Source organism: Penicillium odoratum (genome assembly GCF_028828045.1).
Source record: "Penicillium odoratum strain IBT 22623 chromosome Unknown utg000001l_segment0_segment0, whole genome shotgun sequence".
In the NCBI taxonomy this organism is placed as follows: Eukaryota; Fungi; Ascomycota; class Eurotiomycetes; order Eurotiales; family Aspergillaceae; genus Penicillium; species Penicillium odoratum.
In genome coordinates, this window is record NW_026643143.1 from 1,503,128 (window position 1) to 1,524,614 (window position 21,487).

The following is a 21,487-nucleotide window of genomic DNA, read 5'->3' on the forward strand; positions in this document are numbered from 1 at the left end:
CGTCAGCGCTTAACTCTATTAGTCTTAAATGGGGTCGAGCTTACCTTGTGATCATCAAAGATTTGAAGTCAGTTGAATTTGAAATCTTATAAGGTTTTCCCATATAGGCCTGATTTTTTCATGTCCACATTGTCTTCGTATTCGCTTGATGTGGAATATGGTAGAAATGTAAGCACAGTTTGGTTCTAACGTCATCGCTATGGGCAAATTTAGTTTCATCGGCCATAATTCTACTTTTGACAAAGCGGCGGGCTGTATGGTTAATCGTCTTGGTTTTTAATAATGCTCAAGATAGTTCAAAGTTTACATATCTTTTCCCAGCACTTGAGTCAATGTGTGCAAGATCGGAAGAAAGGCAGAGACACTAAGCCTAAAATACATCCAGTGGGGCTGAGCTAAATTAGTTAAGGGTCTGTCTATAGAGGTCTAAGCGACTTAAGGGGCCGAAATCTCGCTACTAGCCTTAGATTGGTCAGATAAATTATCAAAGCTGATATGTTTCATGCTAGACGTTGGCGTTTTCTGGCTTTTTTATACTTGCTTAAGCCCCTGATATGAGGGCTCCCAACCGAGCCTCCTTGATGGGTGTGTGGATCTATATATCCACATTTCAAACAAAAACCTACAATATCCCCACTGGGCTCTTCTGGACTTGTTTCTTTTAAGTCGAAAATAAAAGTTTTGGCCAATATGGGTGCCGCTCAATCCTCCAGCAAAGAAGACTTGGAGCACGAGGCATGGGAAAAGAACCTCCAGAAACATTATGATGGACGTTGGCACTGGTCTCCTGGTCTTAGGTTCAGACGACCACCAAAGCTCACCCCCGAGCAACTGAGGGATCGCATGATTGAGCTTGAGCACGAAGACCCGGTGATCCGCAAGCGCCGATACCTCAATCCAAACGGAGATGACGAGCACGAGAAATTCCCCGATCTGGATACGTACTATAGTACCACCAAAGAGTTTCCTCGTCGACTAGTCGTGCAGGCGACCAAAGACGCGCAAAAAGATACCCGACCAAGGCATTGGGGTCAAACGCAAATCGACGGACGGACTCCGTTTATAATTCGACTCTCGGAGCTTTGTCTCAATCCATTGAATCTCGAGCGATATGAATCAGGATGGGTTGATCCGAGCGAGGATGATCCAGATTCAACACTAGAGAAGAAGAGCATGCCGCGACGAGTTTGGATCGTCTGCCTTCGCATAATACACCATGTCCTGTCCATCTTTTTTACCTTGACATTGGCGTGGATTATTCAGGTCTTGCTCTCCGTCGATATTATTACCAAGCCGTGGAGTGGTGAAGGCTCGTCTGACAAATACGAGGATTATGATAATGTGCAATGGGATTGGCCCAAACACGCTATCAATATCCTTGATCAGTCGCCGGGGAATACTCGACCGCAGTCAAGTCTCGCTAGGCTTTTGACCCCTCGCCGCCTGGTCGTATGGGACACAGACAAAGAGGAGTGGGTAGCCAAAGAGACAACACAGCTCCGGGATAAGAATACAGGCATGCTACAGCCTTATATTTTCTTGAGTTTCTCCCGGGGAAACTACAGTGCTGGTGACGATATCTTGAGGCCGTTTTTCCACAAGATAGCTGGGAGTATCCTGGAGCGTGAGAACGCCAATCGAGATCCAAAAGAAGAGCCGGTCAAAGCATTCTGGGTGGATACGGACTGTGTCTCACACGAGAACAAACTCGACGAGGCAAGGGATATAAACTCCATCTGTGATGCAGTGCGCTGTGCAAGACGGGTGTACATCCTGCTGCCAAGCGATAGCGCCGAAGACAAGAAGATATGGGGAAAGCGGGTATGGACTTTGCCTGAAGTTCTCCTCGCGGCTGAAAAGATTCGATACTGTATCACGCCGGAATGGAAATTGCCATCTGTCGGTAATAAGTCCACGGATACTGTCTTCTATGATGTGTCACTGTCGGATATGTATAACAGTTTCTGGGATGCGTTTGACCCTATCAGTACAGCAACGACTACTGAAAGCAACGGAGAGCGACCTGAAGACGCAATCAGTCACCTCATTGATCATTATACGAATCGGACCAAGCTCAGTGAGCTGCAGTTATTCACATTTGCCGTGCAGGCCATGGCGAAGTTAGTCACTGGAGACGTTGAGGGCTATACAACCACCAGCATGGCCTATGCTGCGATGGGCCTGTTGTCTTATCGCATCACACCAGATGAAGAAGACGACACGTTCCAGGCCATTGCGCGCTTATCTCTTGTGAATGATAGCAACGAGATGTTGGAGCGTCTGGTTTGCCTATGGCCAAGTTACAGGTCAACCATCCCCAGCAAGTCCAGCATCCAAGGCGAGGAGAGGTACGCTGTGGCTGGCAGCGAAGCTCTCCTCCGAAATATCGCAGACCAAGATCAATATTCCGTCCATTTGTGGGATATCGAACCTTCATGTGAGGTAGTCGGTATCGGCAGCGACAAGTACACCCCAACGGTCATTCTGGACCGGTGCCGCGGCATCCCCATCCGATGGAAGAGCTTCCCGGAAGTTCAGTACGTGCAGAATTTCACCAGCTTGCGCGCAAATATATCTCAATTCATCGTGTGGATGGGTGCATGGTTCCTGCTGGCCGGGTTCAACCTTTTCGCAACTGTGATCTCTCTAGCCTTCGCAGGCGTGAACGGAGGAACCACTCTCAACATCGACCAATACATGTATGGTATCTTGCTATATGTCGGTGTCGCCTGGATAATCTCTTGCTTCAGTCCCCGGGCCGTCCGATATCTATGCAGTGGTGGATCGTCCGGACTATCTTGTCATATGGTCGGATTTGAAGGGACAATGACCCTCCGAGAAATTGAGAAGGCGATCTACGGAAACTTCAATGACCGACTTTCGTACGCACCTTCATCCACGATCTTCTCTCAAAGTCTGCGTCACCCGAAGATCCGAATGGGTGTTGAACCTCGTGATAAATATGGTGATCCACTAGGCCGTGATCATTGGGAACAGGAAAGGAAAGTTCATGGTATTCCGGATACGCATCGCTTGTTCACCATCGTTGATACGGGAGATATGACCGTGTCCGTCATTGCTGCCGAGCGACCGCCAGTAGTGGCATTGATCTGTGGCCGTGAGGGTGGTATGCTCCGGGCGCTTTTGTGTAGTTGGCGTTTTGACAAGAATTGTCTGTATCGGGAATGTGTGGTGCGCATGCGGAGCTCAATTGAGGATCAGGCTACGCCTAATGACTGGTTAAAGGTCAGTTTGGCTAGTCAGAGTGATGTGAGCCGTACTCGGTTGAGATATGCTCAACAAGAGAAAGCTTCCCGCTTTGCTCCTTCGCCTCCTCCTCCTACTCCCCCACAGAAAGATACGGTACAGCGAGTTGTTACCGAGATACCGTCTCGTTCTTACTAGTTTTGGTTGGTTTTGGAGCCATTTTTCTGTTATACATACCCTTTCCAGACTGTCGGCGTGCTCTGTTAATGTTATATCAATGTTCATTATAAGATAGAAGACTTTTCATCTGTGCATAAGCTTGATTAATCAATCATTTCAAATTATGGAGATGCTCTTGTTTGTGTCATGTGGTTAATGCAACAACTCCTTCTGGCACATCGATGTTCTCTATTACAGTGGGATCCTTGTCAAATTCCCCGCTCTCAACGTATTGTTTCATAACTGATAAGACGCTCCGTTCAATGACCAGTACCGATGAATCTACAGACCCTACCCGAGTCATCACACGTGATAAGAATCGTAACGAGCAAGTCAATGATACCTTGTCACCGATCCGACTAAGAAAAGCAGGCATATAAGTCGGTTGGACCGCAGGCTCACCACTCACACCATCAATGTTAAGTGCATATATCAACGCATCTCTGACAGTAATCTCCAGCGAATCCCATGTATCTTTAAACAGACTCGCCTTATCAAGAGTCGTGACATTTCCCATGCAGAATAGTCGTATCAATGCTCGATCATCCGAGTCTTCAACACGCAGCAACGGAAAACCTTCTCCATGAAGATAATGTGCCCTTCTCGAAAGAACCAAATCATACCCCTGTCGAAAATTTGCATTACCAGCAATAACACTCTGGCATGCATCGTAGACATTCCGATAGGAATCGAATATAGGCTGGATGAGTTTCTTCGCGCAGGTAGAATCCATATGCCCTGCAGCTCCGGAAATGTCCAGAAGCTGCTCCATGAAGCGAAGCTGGAAGCAGCGTGGCATGTCATTCATTAACAATAGACCCGATAGACAGGCTGGGACGTTTTCAGCCTGGGCCAGCTGTCCAAAATTGAAAGTCGCGCCTAGCTCGATGCCACGCAGGAGATCGTCTTTGTATGGTAATGTCAAATTCTCCAGTGACAAAACCAACCCGACTGTGCATGCTTTCAGAAGAATCGCATCATGATTCAAATCTGCGATATCGATACCAGTCACTTGTTGATAGTCAGAGGCAAGTTGTGGATCCTTGCCCAGATCGTTGATGACGATGGAGGTAATTAAAGCGTAGAGCGCGTCAGCATCCACAATAACCTCGCTGTAGAACTCTCGTATCCATTCAAATGAATCCCGGCTTAATCGAACATCTGGGGGCTGCGAGCCGACAAATTTCTCATATTCCCCGCGGTGAATCCAACGCAGACTGAGGAACCCCACTAGGGTTCGGTTCACCTCATCATAATCTGCTTCGTACAGGATATAGGATGGAGATGTGGTGGTCGGGTAGATTGGTTGACCAGAGCGAAGTGAGTAGGCTCGTTTGAGCCGGTCCAAGTCAGTGGTGAAATCTTGGTAGATCATGCGGAGGAGATCATCTTGTTGGGTCGCAAACAATGAATCTGGATGAGTGCATGCCTCCCGAAGAGATGACGAGTGCAACATTTGTCTGAAAATGAAATGAAAGGTCAACCCGCCGGTGACTCTTCACTATAAGGAAAGTCTTTCTGTGACTGCGCCGCAGCCATTGCACAGCCACAGTTCGTACGGCACAATTAGGCTGCATACAGAGGCAAAGCGACAAAAGAGGCGCAGAAGGAGAAACCAAACTCCTCGGAAGCTGACATAAGACGCGAGTAAACTTACATGGCATTTGGGGATGCATTTGATCAAGCACAATACCGCGGAGGTACACAGCCGACCCCGCACGGTCTCACCAAAGCGAAACCTTCGCCACTTTCCAATGGCCCACAGACATCAAAAGAATATGGTTCAAGATCTCTGATCTGGTTGACATGACAATGTCAATGACAATTTCACCACCCCGGTTGAAGCCAGAAATTCGGCTGGCACAGGCGGTTTCCATGTTCGAAGCTGACCTGCCTGACAATCAAAAAATAGCGTTCCAGAATGAGAAGGCTCAGATGCGAGGGAAACCTCCCGGTGCGCAAGATGTTTTACGTCTTACTGCAGAGATAGATCAACTGGCATTGGGATCCAAGCGACGTTGTTTTGGTGCTCGAATGATGAACGTTCTCGAAGCGGTTCAACGGTTCGCTGCGATGGGTGATATCATTGTCGGAGGCTCCCAGAATCTGATAGCCTGTGGCGTGTGGGCGGTCCTCAGATCATCATTGCTGGTCAGTGCAGACATAGTATTGACATGGTATTGAGCTTACTGGTGTAGCTCGTGACGAAATACACTTCTTACATTGAGAAGCTGTCGACGCTGTTCATGGTGGCTGGTCGATCTGCGCCACGTTATGAAAAAATGGCTCTTCTATACCCACGATCGAAGAACTTACAGTCTTACATGTGTGACTACTTTATCACCGTTGTGCAAATATGTCACAAGACTTTGAGGTTTTCGCAGAAGTCAACGATTGGACAGCTGAAAGCGACTATGAATGAGGGAGAACTGAATTCATTTCAATTGACCCTAGAACGCTGGGCCACGAATATCAAGGAAGAAATGACGCTGCTGGTGGCTGAGAAAATTGATGAAGAGTCTGTCAAAACTTCGAAATTTCAAAATGCATTATGGAAGAAAATCATCAAGACCGAAAATGAGATCATGCAGTGGAAGATTGATGCACGTTTACAAGTACTCAACTTCTGTTCAAAATTTGATCACATAGTGATCTGGAAACAAACTCGAAAGGCGGGCACTTCAACTCTTTTCCGAGTATGTCCAGAGTATATTACCTGGAAAGATCCTGCACTTTGTTGCATTTCCTGCACACTCGCATACACGGGCAAACTTGGCGCTGGAAAATCAGTGATTCTAGCCAATATGGTTGAGGACTTACACCTTCATTGTCCAGATTTCTTGGTGGCTTATTTCTTTTGCCGGCACGATGTCGCTCAATCGCTCAAGGCTCGCACCGTCATTGGATCCCTCATCCGACAACTACTAAGTAGTGTTGAAGACCTCACGTTTGTAGCAGAAGCTTTGAATCAATGCGCCGAATTGGATGAATTCACGAGGATGACATGTCTCCTCGAACACGCCTTTCCATCCCGATCACTGCAGTGTTTCATGATAGTTGATGGCCTAGATGATTTGGAGAACTCTGAACGACTCAAAACGATGGCGGAATTAGTCAAGCTCCAAGAAAATTTCAACATACGCATTTGTGCGTCTTTTCGCTCGGATCCAACAAGTTATGACCGGAGGATAGACTCAGTGGGCTTTGTGTCAGCTACGGTGATACCCATCCCGGAAAATAGCTCTGAGATTCAGGCTTTCATTCTAGAGGAGCTAGAGGACTGTCTTGAATCACAAAGGCTAGTTGTTGGAGACCCCACTCTAATCTTGGAGATCCGAGATGCACTTTTTCATGGATCTCAAGGGATGTTTCTGTGGGTTGCCCTGCAGATCGAAACCCTGTGTACTATGAAGACCGACTATGAGCTCCGTCAGGCGCTCCAGGTCTTGCCCAAAGATCTGGCTGGAACATTTTCTCGCATCCTCCAGCGGCTTGAATGGAAAGAGCCCTCTCAGCAAGGATCAATTCTCAAGTTAGTCATTGCTGCTCGGCGTCCGTTAACGGTATACGAGATGCAAGAGGCATTGAGCATTGTCCCGGGTGAGACAGAATGGGACCAGTCAAAAAACCTCAACAATATCTACAAAACTCTAGCAAGCTGTGGTTGTCTAATCAATATCGACGAAGAGGAACTGACAGCACGACTCGTCCATCCCAGTTTGAAACAATTTCTACTTGATTCTCACGCACGGACAACGAAAGCTCCATTGAGTCTTACATTGGACACCGCGCATAGATATATGGCTGATATCATTATTACATACCTCAGCTATAATGTGTTCGACAGACAAATATCTCGAACCGTCATCCCCAAAATCAATGCCAGTGCAGCAACGGCTACAATTCTCCAATCGACTTTTCCCTCTTCCACCAGTATCCGTCATCTAGCTATCAAATTACTCAAAGCTAAATCAGAAACCGGCCTTGATCTCTCTAAAACTCTTGCCCAAGTCCGTCCCCTCTGTCAAGGCCACGCGAGTCACACATTCTCGTTCTACCAATACGCTTATTCCCACTGTCACTCCCACTTTACTCGTACGACCGAGCAACACAGAAATATGGACAAGTTGCTCACCAAGCTGTTTACAAGCGGAGTACTTAACATCAATGCCCTGGACGACGAAGACCTCACACCCCTAATGCTGGCATCGATCCTAGACAATGGAAATGCCGTCCGATTCTACCTCGCACAGGACTCCGTGGACGTCAATTTCAGATCCGAAGCAGGCCTCACTGCACTCCACTTAGCTCTCCTTCACAAAAGATACCAAGCTTTCACCACGATCTTGGGATTCGCCAATACAAACGCCAACCTCACGGACAAAGAAGGTCGGACGCCTCTCATCCTAGCAGCAAATTCGGGCGATACAGAAACAGTCGAAACATTAAGTGAAAGCTTCGCGCGTCATCGCATCCGTACCGTGCCATTGGATGTCAACTGCGTTGACAGCCATGGCGAGACGGCATTACATATTGCTGCGCGCCTCGGATTCCTTAGTATGGTTGTTGTTCTCCTTGCCATGCCCCAAGTAGATGTGAATGCTAAGGACGTGGATGGAAATACGCCTTTGCATAAAGCAATTCGCGGGGAATATGATGATATTGTCGAACAGTTCCTTCTCTGTGATAGAGTGCAGGTTAATGCCGAGAATAATCATGGACGGAATGCGTTGTCTATGGCTGTTTTCTCGGGGAATGAGGATATAGCTCGGCTTTTGTTGCAATGTTCTCGGTTGGATGGGGGTTCTAAGGATAGGCTGAGGCAGATTTTGGTTAGTCCTGCTGCTGAAATGTATATACAGGGGGGATTGACGAATGTGGTTTAAATAAAAAGAACATTTGCGTGAATTAACAGAGTACTGAGCGCAATTTTGCTATGTATATGTATAGGAATGATTCGATTGATGGTCTAGTGTTGAAGTAGATGATGCATTTGTAGGGTGGAAATGGGAAACGTTTAAGATAAGTAAACACGGTTGCGAAAAGAATATATACAAGGTGCAACCTAGGCTATCACCGCTTTCTTCAATATTCATAACAGGGAAATGGCCCAAGACATAAAAGGACGGACAGAATTTAAAGTCATCCACGCTTAGGACGGGCGGTGGAACTTGCTCTCAATCCAAGGCATACCGACAACACTGGCCTTGCGGACCTTGTTGCGCACCTTGACACCGACCTCGGTGCCCTTCTTGTGGAAACCTGTCTGAACATATGCCATGGCAATGTTCGCACCACCGAGTGACGGGCTCGGCACACCAGAAGTAACAACACCGATCTCAACGGGGTTGGCAGGATCAGAAATATCCACAACAATGGCACCCTCACGGGCGGGCGAGCCCTTCTCAACGGTAAGACCAACACGGCGCTGCTTTACGGTCTTGGGGCTAGCGAGCTGGGACAGGATAGCGGAGGCACCGTTGAAGGTAGCAGTCGCGGGGTCGCGACGGTCACGGCCAACGACCCAGCCCAGGGCGGCAGCGGGGGGAGTCTGTGCGGTGGAGATATCATGGCCGTAGAGACACATGCCAGCCTCCAGGCGGAGGGAGTCACGAGCTGCGAGACCGGCAAGACGGGTGTCCTTGTTCTGGAGGAAGAGGTTCACGACTTGCTCCGGAAGGGAGGCGGAGACGGAGGTAGGGATGGAGATCTCGAAGCCGTCTTCGCCGGTGTAGCCAGTACGGGAGATTAGGAGAGGGGAGGGGGTAGCGGAGCCGTCGGGGAGGGTGAGGTGCAGCTCTCGACAGTTGCCGAAGTAGAGGGTGCTCAGGTCGGTCTCGGCGGCGGAGGCATTGGTGGAGTTGATGAGGGGCTGCAGGACGCTCACAGCGAGGGGGCCCTGAAGGGCGACCAGGGCGCGGTCCTCGAGGATATCCCACTTGATGCTGTCGGCGCCGTGCTTGGAGCGGTAAGCGTCAATCTCGGCCGTCAGGAAGGCAAGGTCCTCGGCACGGCGGCCAGCGTTGGTGACGAAGTAGAAGGTGTCCTCGCCGCGGCGGGTGATAACGGTGTCATCGATAATACCACCGGTACCTTCTTCCAAGAGACAGGACAAGGTAGAGGTGTTGGGAGCCAATTTGTCTAGTGAGGAGGGAGTGATCTTCATCAGAAGCTCAAGAGCACCTGGTCCGCTCAGGTGGTGTTGCACCCTACAAACACAATCATTAGTATCCATTGAGCTCCGTGGAAACGCACGTAGCTCCATAACTTACATGTGACTAACGTCAAACAAGCTGGCCTTCTCACGAGTCCACATGTGACTTTCCACATGGCTCAGGTCGGTGTACTGGAGCGGCATGGCGAACCCGGCAAAGGGCACCATTTTGGCGCCATGAGCCTCGTGCAACGCATACAGCTGTGTCTTGCTCAGAGGCTCGCTTGAGCTTGAGGCATATCGCACAATCTGAGTCGTTCCAATTGCCTTGGGGACGGCAATCCGGGTGCTGGGCATGCGGGCTCGCACCGCGGAGGATAGCTCCCGCCGCAGTAGTGTGGAGCCGATAGCAGCGCGGGGTGCATGGAGAGCGGCCGCTCTGGCAGCGACGAGGTCGGCACCTTTCTTCAGAGTACGAACACTGGCCATTGTGCTTTCAATGCTATGAGAAATGTATTGAATGTATAGGAGAAAAGAAAAGAAGAGGAGGAAAATGGGTCACAGAAGAACATTACTCCGTCGGAGAAGCACTGCGGAAAAGTCACGTGGAGATAGGGTGGCCTCCGCCCGGCGGCGTTACCCATGGGAGCTTCTATCAGTGAAAGAAGTCTTTAGATAGAAATTACGATTTACAGCTACAAAGTATAATGTTGAAGGCCATGACTAAAAATCGATCAGGTCAAGATATCTGACCCGAACACCATTCGTGTGATTAAATTTCAGTTGCCGCTATATGCAAGGACTTGCGCGATATGATGTATATCATATCAGAGCAAGGCAAGTCCAAAATCCCAATTCTCTTCAAAGTTATACAAAACTTGCGCAGCGTCTACCACGTATATCAATAAGAATAGAAATCACAGCACATTATTAACCAACCATCGAACCCCAATGGAGAATGTGCGCAAGCCCTCCCGGTCATCATGTCATGAAAATCTACCAGTGACACTATCCATTCTGGATAAGTGCAACGATACGAGATGTGATGAAACTGCAGAAAAAGAAACAAAATGAAAAATAAACTCCGCCCCGCAGGGTTTTACAGTCCGTTGCTGGCGCAAGTGAAAACACCACCAACACTACCCTCTCTGTAGCTGATGATCACGGACATGACAGAAGCCTGCAGAGAAATGTTAGCAAATGAAGGAGAGGGGCGATTTCAATGAACTTACGTAGGTACCAGCCCCTAAGAAATAAAGACCCATTAAGATCAGACTGACGTTGAAAATTGCACCCAACCAGCCGCGAATTCCCCGAGTCTTATAGAAATGAGGTCCGTGGTCATCCCTCCGCATGCGAAGATAGGCCACTCCCCAGAAAATGAAACCGAAGAACGAGTCAAACAATGAACTCATAATCGACTCCAAATCTGAGAAGAACGGAATAACCTCGGCGATGATCCACGCCATAACCCAAAGCACGGCTAGAATTCCAGCCCAGGAAGCCCAGCCCACCACCGTGTTTTGAGTCTTGTGGCGTGTTCCCTCGAAGATATTGAAGAAAATGAAACGCGCAGAGACGGAGGCGTAAAGAACGCCGAGGAAAATGAGGGTAGGAATCATGAACGAGAAGGAGACCTTCTTGTAGACCTCGTTTGATATCGAGCCGAAGGCCGGCGATGTCATGTATGCTGATTGCGAGCCGGTATAGACGTAGATGATGGATCCGACTAGACTGAACAATATCACCTCGGCGATGGTTACGGCTGTCACGGACTTCCAGAAGTCGCGCGGCTCCTTCATCTCGGCGATAAAGCTGGGCAAGGTGATTTGACCGATGAATGTGTAGCTGATGTTCAGGAAGGCGCTCATACCACTGACAAAGGTTGTGCCCTTGGCTGGAAAGGCGAGAACTTCTGGCTCGCCAGCACTGGGGTAGCCGGCCGGGTGACCTTCGATTCCGATGAAAATCATGGCTAGGAGGACGGAGATGAATGTGAAGAAGGCGGAAAGGGTGGCCAATCGTGCAAGAGCGCTAAATGTTCGTGGCAAGGAAACGAAGAAGGAGATGATCGCCACAACAAGCGAGAAGACGACGGTGCAGGCACCGCCATTGGAGATGGTGTTGAGGTATTCGGACCCGACAACACAATGTAAGCCTTGAATAAAGGTGTTGTTGAGAAGGAACATGATGGCAGTGAACCACCATGCCCATTTCGAGTCCCAGAATAGATACTGGCCGATGTCACACACATCGCGAATTTCCGGGTGTCGCAGACAGAATTTCCTGAGAAAGTACCATAAGTATATGTATGCCGTAGGAGCGGTGAAAGTGACATACCAAATAATTAACGAAGTATACAACACCACACCAGCAATGAAAACAGTCAAAATCAGACCCGGAACCAAACCAAGAACCGAGTAAGACCAGGGAAAGGACATCATCGCCAGACAAATGTACTCCGAAAAGAGCAATGCAGCCGTCTATAGATTCCAAACCAATCAGCAACCGCGCCACGTCCAATGTATCTGCAAGTCGCAAGGAAACGCAAACCTACCTTCTGCCAACTGCATGTACGATATTTGATTCCATTCTCAGATTCCAGCTCAATTTGGCGACCGACGCTCTCGGTGGTGGAAGACGAGTCCACTGCGACATGGGCATGCGACAAGCGACGACCCTGACCCTCGAGATCGAGATTTTTTTGTTTAGGGCTCTGGTCGAATTTATCACTCAGATCCTCGGATTTATCGCTATCGGAGCGATGATCCCATGATGCGATATGTCCTGGCGCGACCATTTTGATCTTAGCGAGCGGGCGAACCGCTTATGATACTCTGCAGAGTCGAAAGGAACTGAACCGAAGACCTTCGTATACATAAAAATGCCGATCGATATATAAGACTGGACCGTAAAGAAGTTGAAAGGGTGCTTTTGGGAATTCGAGTTCGGCACTTAGCGAGTATGAGATTTGTTGCGACGGGATGGATATTCAGGTACCGGGAACGATGACGGATCTTAGGGCAAAACGAAATCTACAACGGTAGATGGGTTGAATGTGATTCAAGATTTGGACTGGTTCATCTCGAAATAGTTGTAATGACAAAGATTTAAAGAAACAGGGCAGAGGTGAAATGTGAAAAAAGAAAAGAAAAAAAAAAGATCAACGACCAAGATTGGTATGGAAGGTATCTGGTATACCAGATGAGCTTAGTACGACAGAATAGGAGTGTAATTATGGTTCTACTGAATACCAGTCATTTTAGAAGTCGGGATCTTCTCCACTTGACCGGAAATGACTTAGTATCGTTGAAGTCGATCCGGGCGCAAGCCCATGACGTGATGGACCTCCCGAGGACGAGGACGGTTCAAGCCATGGATCAAGCCATGGCGCAGTAAAGTCGCTCGGGAGAGGCGGTTTTGCCCCTCAGGGGCTTTATTGTATCCGCTCAGGGACTTGATTCTACATATGGCCGAAGACTACGGGATCAACTTGAACGTAGGAAATTCAATCAAATAAAATAAAATAAAATGGAATTATATAACAAAGTATATTTCTTTTTCTATGTCTTGTCAAGGGGCCACGAGGCAGAATGGGGCGAGTACTGTACAGTAACCTGGTTTCGCAAGTTCCGTTAAAGCAACGACCTTCCTGAGTGGGCCGAAATCCACCCCGCAAGCAGGTGTCGAATGGAGAAGCTGAAGTTGCCAGGAATCCCCGGTCGGGATCAGACACAGTCCAGTTAAATAAGCCTGAAAACATGGAAGCGTGCGCAGTGACCCTTTCTCATCTGTTGATTCGATCAAGTAACCGGATGCGGAGCAAAAACTGGATCCTCGCCATAAACGGGAAAAATGAGAAGCAAATTTAGGAAAAATTATCAAATAAATTCGGATTGCTCCGTCTATTGATGAGGTAAGTATCGATAAAAGAGAGAAATAAGAGACAAAGAGACCGAGAAACAGAAACCGTCATTGTCATAGGCTGAGATCATAGTTAAAGAGCGTCTAATCTATGGAGGACAAGGAGACTCCACGTGACCTTATCACGTGAATTAGTCATCAAGAAACACGTGGATGACTCAGCAATCTGGACTCGAAGCCTGCATTTGGTATAAGATCGTCACTTATGAATATAAATCATTAATATTCTAGATAAATAAACAGATCAAGCCGGGTCAGGTTAGCATTACGTATTACAATTAGAGATTCCATAAGACGTACATAATTGGAAAATCGCATGATTTGTACCGTTCAATGTTCCTTAGAAGCCTGGAGTCTCGGCCTTTGTCGTTACTTCGGTCCACTCTTGCGTGCTCATCATCCGCGATGGCCTCATGCAGGCGGAACCCACATACTCACCTGGGAACACGGCAACGACCCAGATTGACCCAAGGACCACGAGTCTCATGTTTAATCCAACTCCCTGTTCGGGGATAAGCTGGCGAAGTCTTATTTCCTTAACATACAGCACTCGTCTGACGTGTGCGCTGCAGGGATCCCGATAAGGTGTAGCGTCTAGCTTATCAGGACATATGGATTGGGGGCGACCTTTTACCGTATTGGGAGTTGTGATCTGGGTGAAATTAATCTGCATATGCAATTCAGCCACTACGGATTTGGGAGGATGCTCCGGAGAAATTCACTCTATAAGGTAACATTGAACTTGATTGGTATTTATTTTGGCTGGCGATAGCCAAACATCCATACATTGAGATAGACATGTAAGCATACAAAAGAACCCGGAGAACGCCGTCGACAATAAGGAATGCACGGGAGAATGTCGGTGCGACGTCACTTTTGATGAAAGGATATAACGTATATGCAAAGAAGAACGCGCAGGGTCGATTACATGCCGTCCTCCTCGTCCGCGAGCAGGGCTGCGTAGTCGTCGGCCGAGGCGAAGGTAGGCAGGTGCTTGAGCTTGCGGCGTTTCTTCGAGTCCGAGGCCGAAGGGGCGGCTTCGGGAGCTTCCAGTTCCACGCCGCCGAGCTCCATGTCCGATGGCAGGTCGTCGTCGCTGTCGAGGAATGCCTCGTCGTCTGAGACATCCATGTCGAAGGCGTCCTCGTCGTCCTCGTCCACCTTCTTTGCCTTCTCCTTGGTGGGCTTCTTGGCTGCCTTCTTGGCAGCAGGAGCAGCCTCGGCTTCCTCATCTTCAAAGCCACTGAAGTCGGCCATGTCCTCGTCAGACGGCACATCGGACTCGTCGTTGAAGATGACCTCGTCACCGCTACCCTCCTCGTCCTCGTCATCATCGTAGGCAGATTCCAGATCATCCATGTCCAGATCGTCCTCGCTCTCACCGCCATCTTCCAGCTCAGGTCGCGAGTCAACCAGGGCCTTCCAGATCTCGTCCTCGTTGTCGCTGGCACCTTCAGGGTCGACCTCTTCATCACTGTCACGGTCTTCAGTAGACTTGCCCTTCTTAGCACGAACCTTGTCCTTGTTGACACGGTTGAAGTACTCGTGGAAGAAGACATCCTCTGCCGCGACTTGGTCGGCCTTCTTCTTCCAGAAGTTCTCGGAGTTGAAGGGCATAGCCTGCTGACCAGTCTTGGCAGCCTCCACCAACCGGTCGGCAGCTTCACCACCAGCGAGAGGTTGCATGATAGAGGCACCGCGGGAAGCAGCGTTGGCCTTGGGGGTACGGTACACGAAACGATCCAAGAAGTGGGTAAGAGTATGGATGGTCATGTCGGGCTTGCCACTCATGGGGTTGTGCTCCAAGAGATTCACGGCATTGACAGAAACGGACGGGTGGAAGTGGGAAGTATAGGGCAGCAATTCCCAGAGACAAGTCTTGTCGGCGTTGCTGTGTTCAGGATCACGCTTACGGGGATCATATCCGTTGGCCTGCTTCTTGGGTTGGGCTTCAACAACAGGAGTAGGCACAGTCGGCTCATCATCCTCGTCGGGAACATCCCGGAAGACCTCTTCGTCATCGCTGTCATTCGCTTCGGGCTGGTCGAACAAAGAAGAAAGACCGGTGAAGGTCTTCTCCAGCTCGCGGATCAGGTAGAACACACCGCAAACGAAGGCAGGCTGGTGCAGTCCGAGAACTTGAACGATACGCTTGACAAATGCCTTGACTCGGCGAACGTTCAAATCGTTCTTGAGTGCCTTGAATAGAACATTCAAGTATAGGGACTGCTTAGAGGAGGTGATGACACGGGGATCCAGCAACGACTCATACAAAGTCCGGTAGAAGCGGTCATTGCCAACTTGGTGAGAGGCAGTAAGCTGCTGAATCAGCATCAGGGCCTGGATGCTGGTATTGAAGTTTGAAGAGTGTGTAATGCGGAAGAGAGTGTCGATGTGCTTCGAGAGTCTAAGGTAGGTTAGCATGCGCTAGTGATATCAGAGTATAGATTCTTACCGGTCAGAATCAGAGTCAGTAAACGGGTAGGCGCGGTTGACACCAGTGAGGACACCCGAGGTCAGCTTCTCTCGCATTTCATCAGTCTGGGCTTCTCCCTTTTCTCCCTTGGGAGGAGCCTTGTTCTTTGAGCCCTTTTGGCCCAGTTTGCCGTTGTTCTTTCCCTTGTAGGTAGGCTCCTTAGCCTGCGGCTTCAGGAGAGTGACAAACATGCCAAAGTAGATGTCAAGTAGCTGTGCAGCAACCTTCTGTTCCTTTGAGCTGAGAACGGTCTGGTTGAGGGTGATAATGGCGTAGTACTTCGCATGCTGGCTCTGACCAGGTCTGAATAATAGCTCCTCAACGGACTTGATGATTAAAGGCTTCATCATGGGATGTGTTTGCTGAAGCTGCAGGAGAAGATAAGAGGCGCGCGAGGCAATTTTCTTGCCAGGGTCTCCAAGCTTGTTGACTAACAGACGCAGCAAGTTGGCTTCTTGTTCCGGCTTCTCCTTAAGAAGCTCGTAGACATAACTGACTGCACGAGTCCGTGAGAACTCAATCTCATCGTTACACCAGATCTCCAGAATCTTGAGGACCTCGAAGAACTGAATCTTGACAATCTCCTCGAAAGCCCAAAGAATGAGGTGGCTCTTCTGCAGACCACCGGGGAGCGGGTCTCGTTCAGTCCAGCGGCCACCAGCACCTTGGAAGGCAGCAACAAGAGATGGCTGGTTGGCAAATGCTCTCAGACGGCGATCACTGGGCAGCAAGGTTCCCTGAGCAAACATATCCTTCAAAGACCGGAGGACCTCAACTGCTTGCGCACGGCTGCGCTTGCGTCCCAAGGCAATAAGGGCTTCTAGAGACTTTGTGTTGTGCAGCGGAGACTCTTGAACGGCAAGCGTCAATGCGGAGATTTTATCGCTCAGGGTACCCGAGGCCATAATAGTGGTGTAGAACTTGTGGGATGACGAAGCCGAGGTTTGTTGGGCTTTAGCATACTTCTCGTTTTCCTCCTGTAATAGCGAATTGGCGAGTTCGTGGATGCGGTCGACCAAGTGTCTAGGAAGGGCAGTCATTTGCTTCGCGTTGCCGCTGGCAAGCTTGGGAACAGGAGCTGCGAACCAATCGGAACGAGGAAGAATGGCCTAATGGGCAATTGTTAACAAGAAAATCTAATCAGGGAAGAACCAGGGCGCACTCACCAGCGTGGCATATTCCTTGGGAATCAGCATCTCGGGCTGTTTCTCCTTAGGTTTGGGCGCCTCCTCGACCTCAGACATATCGGAGACATCTTCAGGCTCGCTGTTCTCGACGTCACTGATGTCCTGATCTTCACCCTCATCTTCTTCGGCGCTTTCCTCGGCCTCCTCTTCATCCTCCTCCTCGACTTCGTCCTCTGCTAGATCCTGCGGCACAACGTGGCCAGCAGCCTCCAACATCTTTGAAAGTTCTTTCCGAAGGTCATTGTCCCCAGCTTTGGCGCTGACACCCTCAACCTCTGATTCGGAGTCAACACCGGCAAGAAGGTCAAGGTCCTCCTCGGTGCCGCCCATAGCCAAAATCTCTTGTCGGAGGGTCTCATCATCGTCAACCTTCTTTGAAAACTTTCCAGTTTTGTTCTTTCCCTCCTTCTTCTCCTCCCGAGCAATCACCTCCCCATTGCGATCCCGCTTCTTGCCATGCGCAGAAGAGTCCTGGGATTGACCAGCTTTGGGGGCGGCCTCCTTCTCTTGCTTCGTAGGTGCAGCCTCAGCCGGGGCTTTTGACTTGTCGTTCTTCTTCGATTTTCCCTTGTTGGAGCTCTGATCCTTCAATCGTTGCTCAATTTTCTGACGTAAACCGGCGAAAGCGCTCTCATCGATCTGGGGCTCAGTAGACGTAGATTGGGATTTGGAAATCGAAACACCTCCATCCGGGATGGGCTCATTAGCGCCGGAAGGGCGCTTGCCTTTCCCTTTGACCATTGTGAAGTGTCCGGGTTTGCGGTATGTTTTATGAACAGAGAGAAAATTGGACGGAGAAATCTTTTGCGGCGGGCCCGTTATCAGGACGCTCGGACCAACACGATAAGAAACAGTCCAGGAGTGACTGCAACGATTTCTCAAGGTTTCTTATTTGTCGACTGAATTGTGATAATTGAAACGGAAGGCTTTAAGAATTGCCTTCCCAAGTCACTGTCAATGCTTGTCACCCTTGGGGCCCGTCGCTTATTAAGGGTAGCGCGGACACCGGTACTTCGTGTCCAGCAATGCGGGTTTCATGTACGCGGTTCCCGAAAACAATCAAGCTTCAAAATGTTAATATTGCATAGTATGATGGAAGAAACCGGGTCTCAAATTTCTGGATTCCGACTGGAGGTATCTCCAAAAAACCAGTCGATGGTCAAAAAGGTGCGCTCTCGGCCTGCTAAGACGTTATGATTAGCGCAGAGCTAATAAAGTACAAGAGGATGCCAATGATCTATTAATTCGAGCCGGATTTCTTCGCCAGGTGAGTAATCCCATCAGTCTCATCAATTTCAATGCTGACGATTGTTAGGCCTATTCTGGAGTGTTTCATATGCTTCCCCTGGGACTGCGAGTACAGGACAAGCTCGAACGCCTTATTGACAAGCATATGCGCTCATTAGGCAAGCTGGCCGCCTTTGAATCACTAAATCAGAACTAATTAGACATACAGGTGCATCCAAAGTGTCCTTGTCTTCAATATCCTCACAGGAGCTATGGGAAAAGTCCGGTCGGTTAAACGCCAGCTCTGAGGTATGTTTACGGCTCATCGCCTCGCTTAGTAGGTTGCTAATATCTACTAGGAGGTATTTCGACTCCACGATCGCAAAGATACCCGTTTTCTCCTTGCTCCGACTCATGAGGAGGAAATTACTACACTCGTCGGAAGCCTCACCACCTCTTACAAGAGCCTCCCTCTGCGAGTGTATCAAATCAGTAAGATGAAACACAACAACTGGAAGCACCATTTTTCTGACCTATAATAGCGAGAAAGTACCGAGATGAAGCCCGGCCTCGGCAAGGTCTCCTTCGTGGCCGCGAATTCATCATGAAAGATCTATACACATTTGATTACAACGTTCAAGAAGCACTGAAAACTTACCAAGCGGTTAAATACGCTTATACACAGCTTTTTGATGAGCTTAAGGTCCCCTATCTCGTTGCTGCTGCTGACTCAGGAAACATGGGTGGCAGCCTTAGCCATGAATTTCACTTTATCAGCTCGAAAGGTGAAGATCGCGTGGTGAGCTGCTCACACTGTGATCACGTTTACAATGAGGAACTTGCAGATGGAAAAGCCCACAGTTTTAATGAATCTGCAGAGCCAAACAACGTCCCAGGCTTCCAGACCGAGGACGCATCAACGGATGTCACCCCAACAGTCTCCACAGGCATGTGGATGGCTATCTCACATGACGGTAATACTCTTATACGCGGCTGGTACCCTAAATTCTCTATGCAAAGCGGGTCTCAAGAGCCCGTTGAGCGCCATGTCAACTCGCACGCTGTCAAGGCAATCGCCACTGCTGCAGGTGTGGATCTCGACCTGAGTGTGGAGAACCCATTGGAAAAATGGGTTGCGCGTGTTAAATCTCGTCCGGTGAATGTGAAACCCCGTGTTCTTGATCTGTATGACTCGCAAGTGCGAGTGTACCAGCGTCCGCCATTGAGCGATCTCCTCCAGAAAGCAGAGTGCACCGTCGCCGACATCGAATACTCGATGCTGGACCGGTTCCCTAATGCACCAAACAAACTCAGTCTGATCCGCGTGCACGATGAAGACAAATGCTCGCAGTGTGCAGATGGACTATTAACCAGCAACCCGGCAGTAGAGCTCGGACACACATTCCACTTGGGCACTCGGTATAGCGAGGTGCTGCAGGCATCAGTGTCGGTCAACCCAGCTCTTCTTGAGGGCGCATCCCCGTCAGATGTCAAGTCGGGCAAGGAACAGATTGTGCCGATGCAGATGGGCTGTCATGGAATCGGCGTTTCACGTATGGTCTCTGCCGTGGCTAATCGACTGGTCGATTCCAAGGGGCTTAATTGGCCCCGTGTCATTGCTCCCTATGAAGCCGTGGTAGTCCCAGGCAAGGGACTGGAATCCGTTGCCGAACAGGTTTATGATGACCTTACTGCACGAGCTACGCCCATAGACACGCTCCTGGATGATCGTGACAAGGGCATGGGCTGGAAGCTCGGGGATGCGGATCTGATCGGATATCCCATAATTATTGTTGTGGGCAATGGCTGGAAGAAGAACCAGACTGTCGAGGTGCAATGTCGACAACTTGATGTGAAGAAGGATGTCTCCATGGAGCAACTGCCCGAGTTCGTTGAAAGTCTGCTGACACAGCTGTGATCATGAGCCGGACCCTGTACTATTAGAATATCTGAAATCAAGCCTGTATACTATCTTGTATTACATTTCATTCCTCTCTCCACTGCAATTCCCGAACAATATAAAGTGCGTGTACATACCGCATTTACTACAGCCGAACTTGCGAACACAAGCAAAAATGGCTGAAGCCACACTAATGCCACGGTCTTCAACCCCACCTCCGCCCGCATCAACTCAACTCTGCTACGCGCTCAGAATCTCTAATTTTCCAACCTCCAACCCAAAACCACCACAATGTCGGCTCAAAACTCCGACTCAAGCTCCGGCGGAGCTCCCCCAGGCACAGGTTCGTCCGACAAGCCCAGATGAAAACATCTCCCCCTTCCGCAGCAACCCCAGCCAGCTTCTCACCCAAGGAAACCTATCTTGTGGAAGCAAGTCGCATGATTTAAACACCAAAGCAGCACACAGTCATACCAATTGAATCCATTTCTTACAATTGTATAGTGAACTTGGCCACCCTTTCTTTGCCCCAACTCCGCGCCCTCCAAACCCGCCTCACCTCCGAATTGGAGCACCTGACAACCTCTCACGCAAAGCTGCGCGCCGCACAAGCCAAGTTCCGTGATTGTGTGCGCTCGATCAATGATGGTGTGACTGGCTCCGAGGCCAAGGGAACTACCGGTTGCGATGAGATCCTGGTCCCGCTTACCAGCTCATTGTATGTTAAGGGTCGATTGGCGGATCGGGAAAAGGTGCTTGTTGACGTTGGAACTGGATTCTACGTTGAAAAGGTATGATTCTGCGAATTGATTTCACGAGAGACGGACGACTGACGGTCCTTTTTGATGCAGACACCCAAGAAAGCGATTGCTTTTTACGATGACAAGGTGAAGGGATTAGATGCGAATCTGGTTGAGTTGGAGAAGATTGTTCAGGGCAAAAACTCTCAGTTGCGTGTTGTGGAAGAAGGTAAGTTTCATTTCTGAGAATTTGCATGCGATGTACTTTGGATATGTTTGCTGACCCCTTTCAGTGCTTAGACAGAAGATGCTTAGCGGCGAGGCAGACGCTGGTGCGAGTGCCTAAACTTGTATACCACTTACGAAGCTCGATGACGGCTTTAGATAAGCCAGTAAATATAAGTCAAAAGATCGGTTTTTTTCCATCAATTTCATTCTTCCCTGCTAAATGGG

At 49.3% G+C, this 21,487-nt stretch overlaps 8 protein-coding genes across 8 annotated transcripts; 4 read left to right on the forward strand and 4 right to left on the reverse strand.

Annotated features, from left to right (window-relative positions):
- Window positions 1–690: 690 nt before the first annotated feature.
- On the forward strand, window positions 691–3,405 carry N7520_000554 (uncharacterized protein; the record flags this gene model as incomplete). Its single annotated transcript, XM_057134489.1, has 1 exon — window positions 691–3,405. The coding sequence occupies one exon, from the start codon at window positions 691–693 to the stop codon at window positions 3,403–3,405; it is 2,715 nt and encodes a 904-aa protein (XP_057000425.1).
- A 166-nt stretch (window positions 3,406–3,571) lies between these two features.
- Window positions 3,572–4,882, reverse strand: N7520_000555 (uncharacterized protein; the record flags this gene model as incomplete). The annotated part of the gene is made up of 1 exon (XM_057134490.1): window positions 3,572–4,882. The coding sequence occupies one exon, from the start codon at window positions 4,880–4,882 to the stop codon at window positions 3,572–3,574; it is 1,311 nt and encodes a 436-aa protein (XP_057000426.1).
- Window positions 4,883–5,238: 356 nt separating this feature from the next.
- Window positions 5,239–8,312, forward strand: N7520_000556 (ankyrin repeat domain-containing protein; the record flags this gene model as incomplete). Its single annotated transcript, XM_057134491.1, has 2 exons — window positions 5,239–5,577; window positions 5,625–8,312. The coding sequence occupies 2 exons, from the start codon at window positions 5,239–5,241 to the stop codon at window positions 8,310–8,312; spliced, it is 3,027 nt and encodes a 1,008-aa protein (XP_057000427.1).
- Window positions 8,313–8,578: 266 nt separating this feature from the next.
- Window positions 8,579–10,069, reverse strand: N7520_000557 (glycine decarboxylase subunit T; the record flags this gene model as incomplete). Its single annotated transcript, XM_057134492.1, has 2 exons — window positions 8,579–9,635; window positions 9,699–10,069. The coding sequence occupies 2 exons, from the start codon at window positions 10,067–10,069 to the stop codon at window positions 8,579–8,581; spliced, it is 1,428 nt and encodes a 475-aa protein (XP_057000428.1).
- Window positions 10,070–10,679: 610 nt separating this feature from the next.
- On the reverse strand, window positions 10,680–12,380 carry N7520_000558 (putative neutral amino acid permease; the record flags this gene model as incomplete). Its single annotated transcript, XM_057134493.1, has 4 exons — window positions 10,680–10,760; window positions 10,813–11,866; window positions 11,921–12,063; window positions 12,138–12,380. 4 exons carry the CDS (start codon window positions 12,378–12,380, stop codon window positions 10,680–10,682), a joined length of 1,521 nt encoding a protein of 506 aa, XP_057000429.1.
- Window positions 12,381–14,428: 2,048 nt separating this feature from the next.
- On the reverse strand, window positions 14,429–17,908 carry N7520_000559 (RNA-binding ribosome biosynthesis protein MAK21; the record flags this gene model as incomplete). Its single annotated transcript, XM_057134494.1, has 3 exons — window positions 14,429–15,911; window positions 15,960–17,089; window positions 17,147–17,908. The coding sequence occupies 3 exons, from the start codon at window positions 17,906–17,908 to the stop codon at window positions 14,429–14,431; spliced, it is 3,375 nt and encodes a 1,124-aa protein (XP_057000430.1).
- A 216-nt stretch (window positions 17,909–18,124) lies between these two features.
- On the forward strand, window positions 18,125–20,312 carry N7520_000560 (putative proline--tRNA ligase AIM10; the record flags this gene model as incomplete). Its single annotated transcript, XM_057134495.1, has 7 exons — window positions 18,125–18,205; window positions 18,256–18,334; window positions 18,391–18,434; window positions 18,483–18,573; window positions 18,624–18,703; window positions 18,754–18,886; window positions 18,937–20,312. 7 exons carry the CDS (start codon window positions 18,125–18,127, stop codon window positions 20,310–20,312), a joined length of 1,884 nt encoding a protein of 627 aa, XP_057000431.1.
- Window positions 20,313–20,585: 273 nt separating this feature from the next.
- On the forward strand, window positions 20,586–21,380 carry N7520_000561 (prefoldin subunit 5; the record flags this gene model as incomplete). Its single annotated transcript, XM_057134496.1, has 4 exons — window positions 20,586–20,637; window positions 20,799–21,085; window positions 21,146–21,263; window positions 21,328–21,380. 4 exons carry the CDS (start codon window positions 20,586–20,588, stop codon window positions 21,378–21,380), a joined length of 510 nt encoding a protein of 169 aa, XP_057000432.1.
- Window positions 21,381–21,487: the final 107 nt, after the last annotated feature.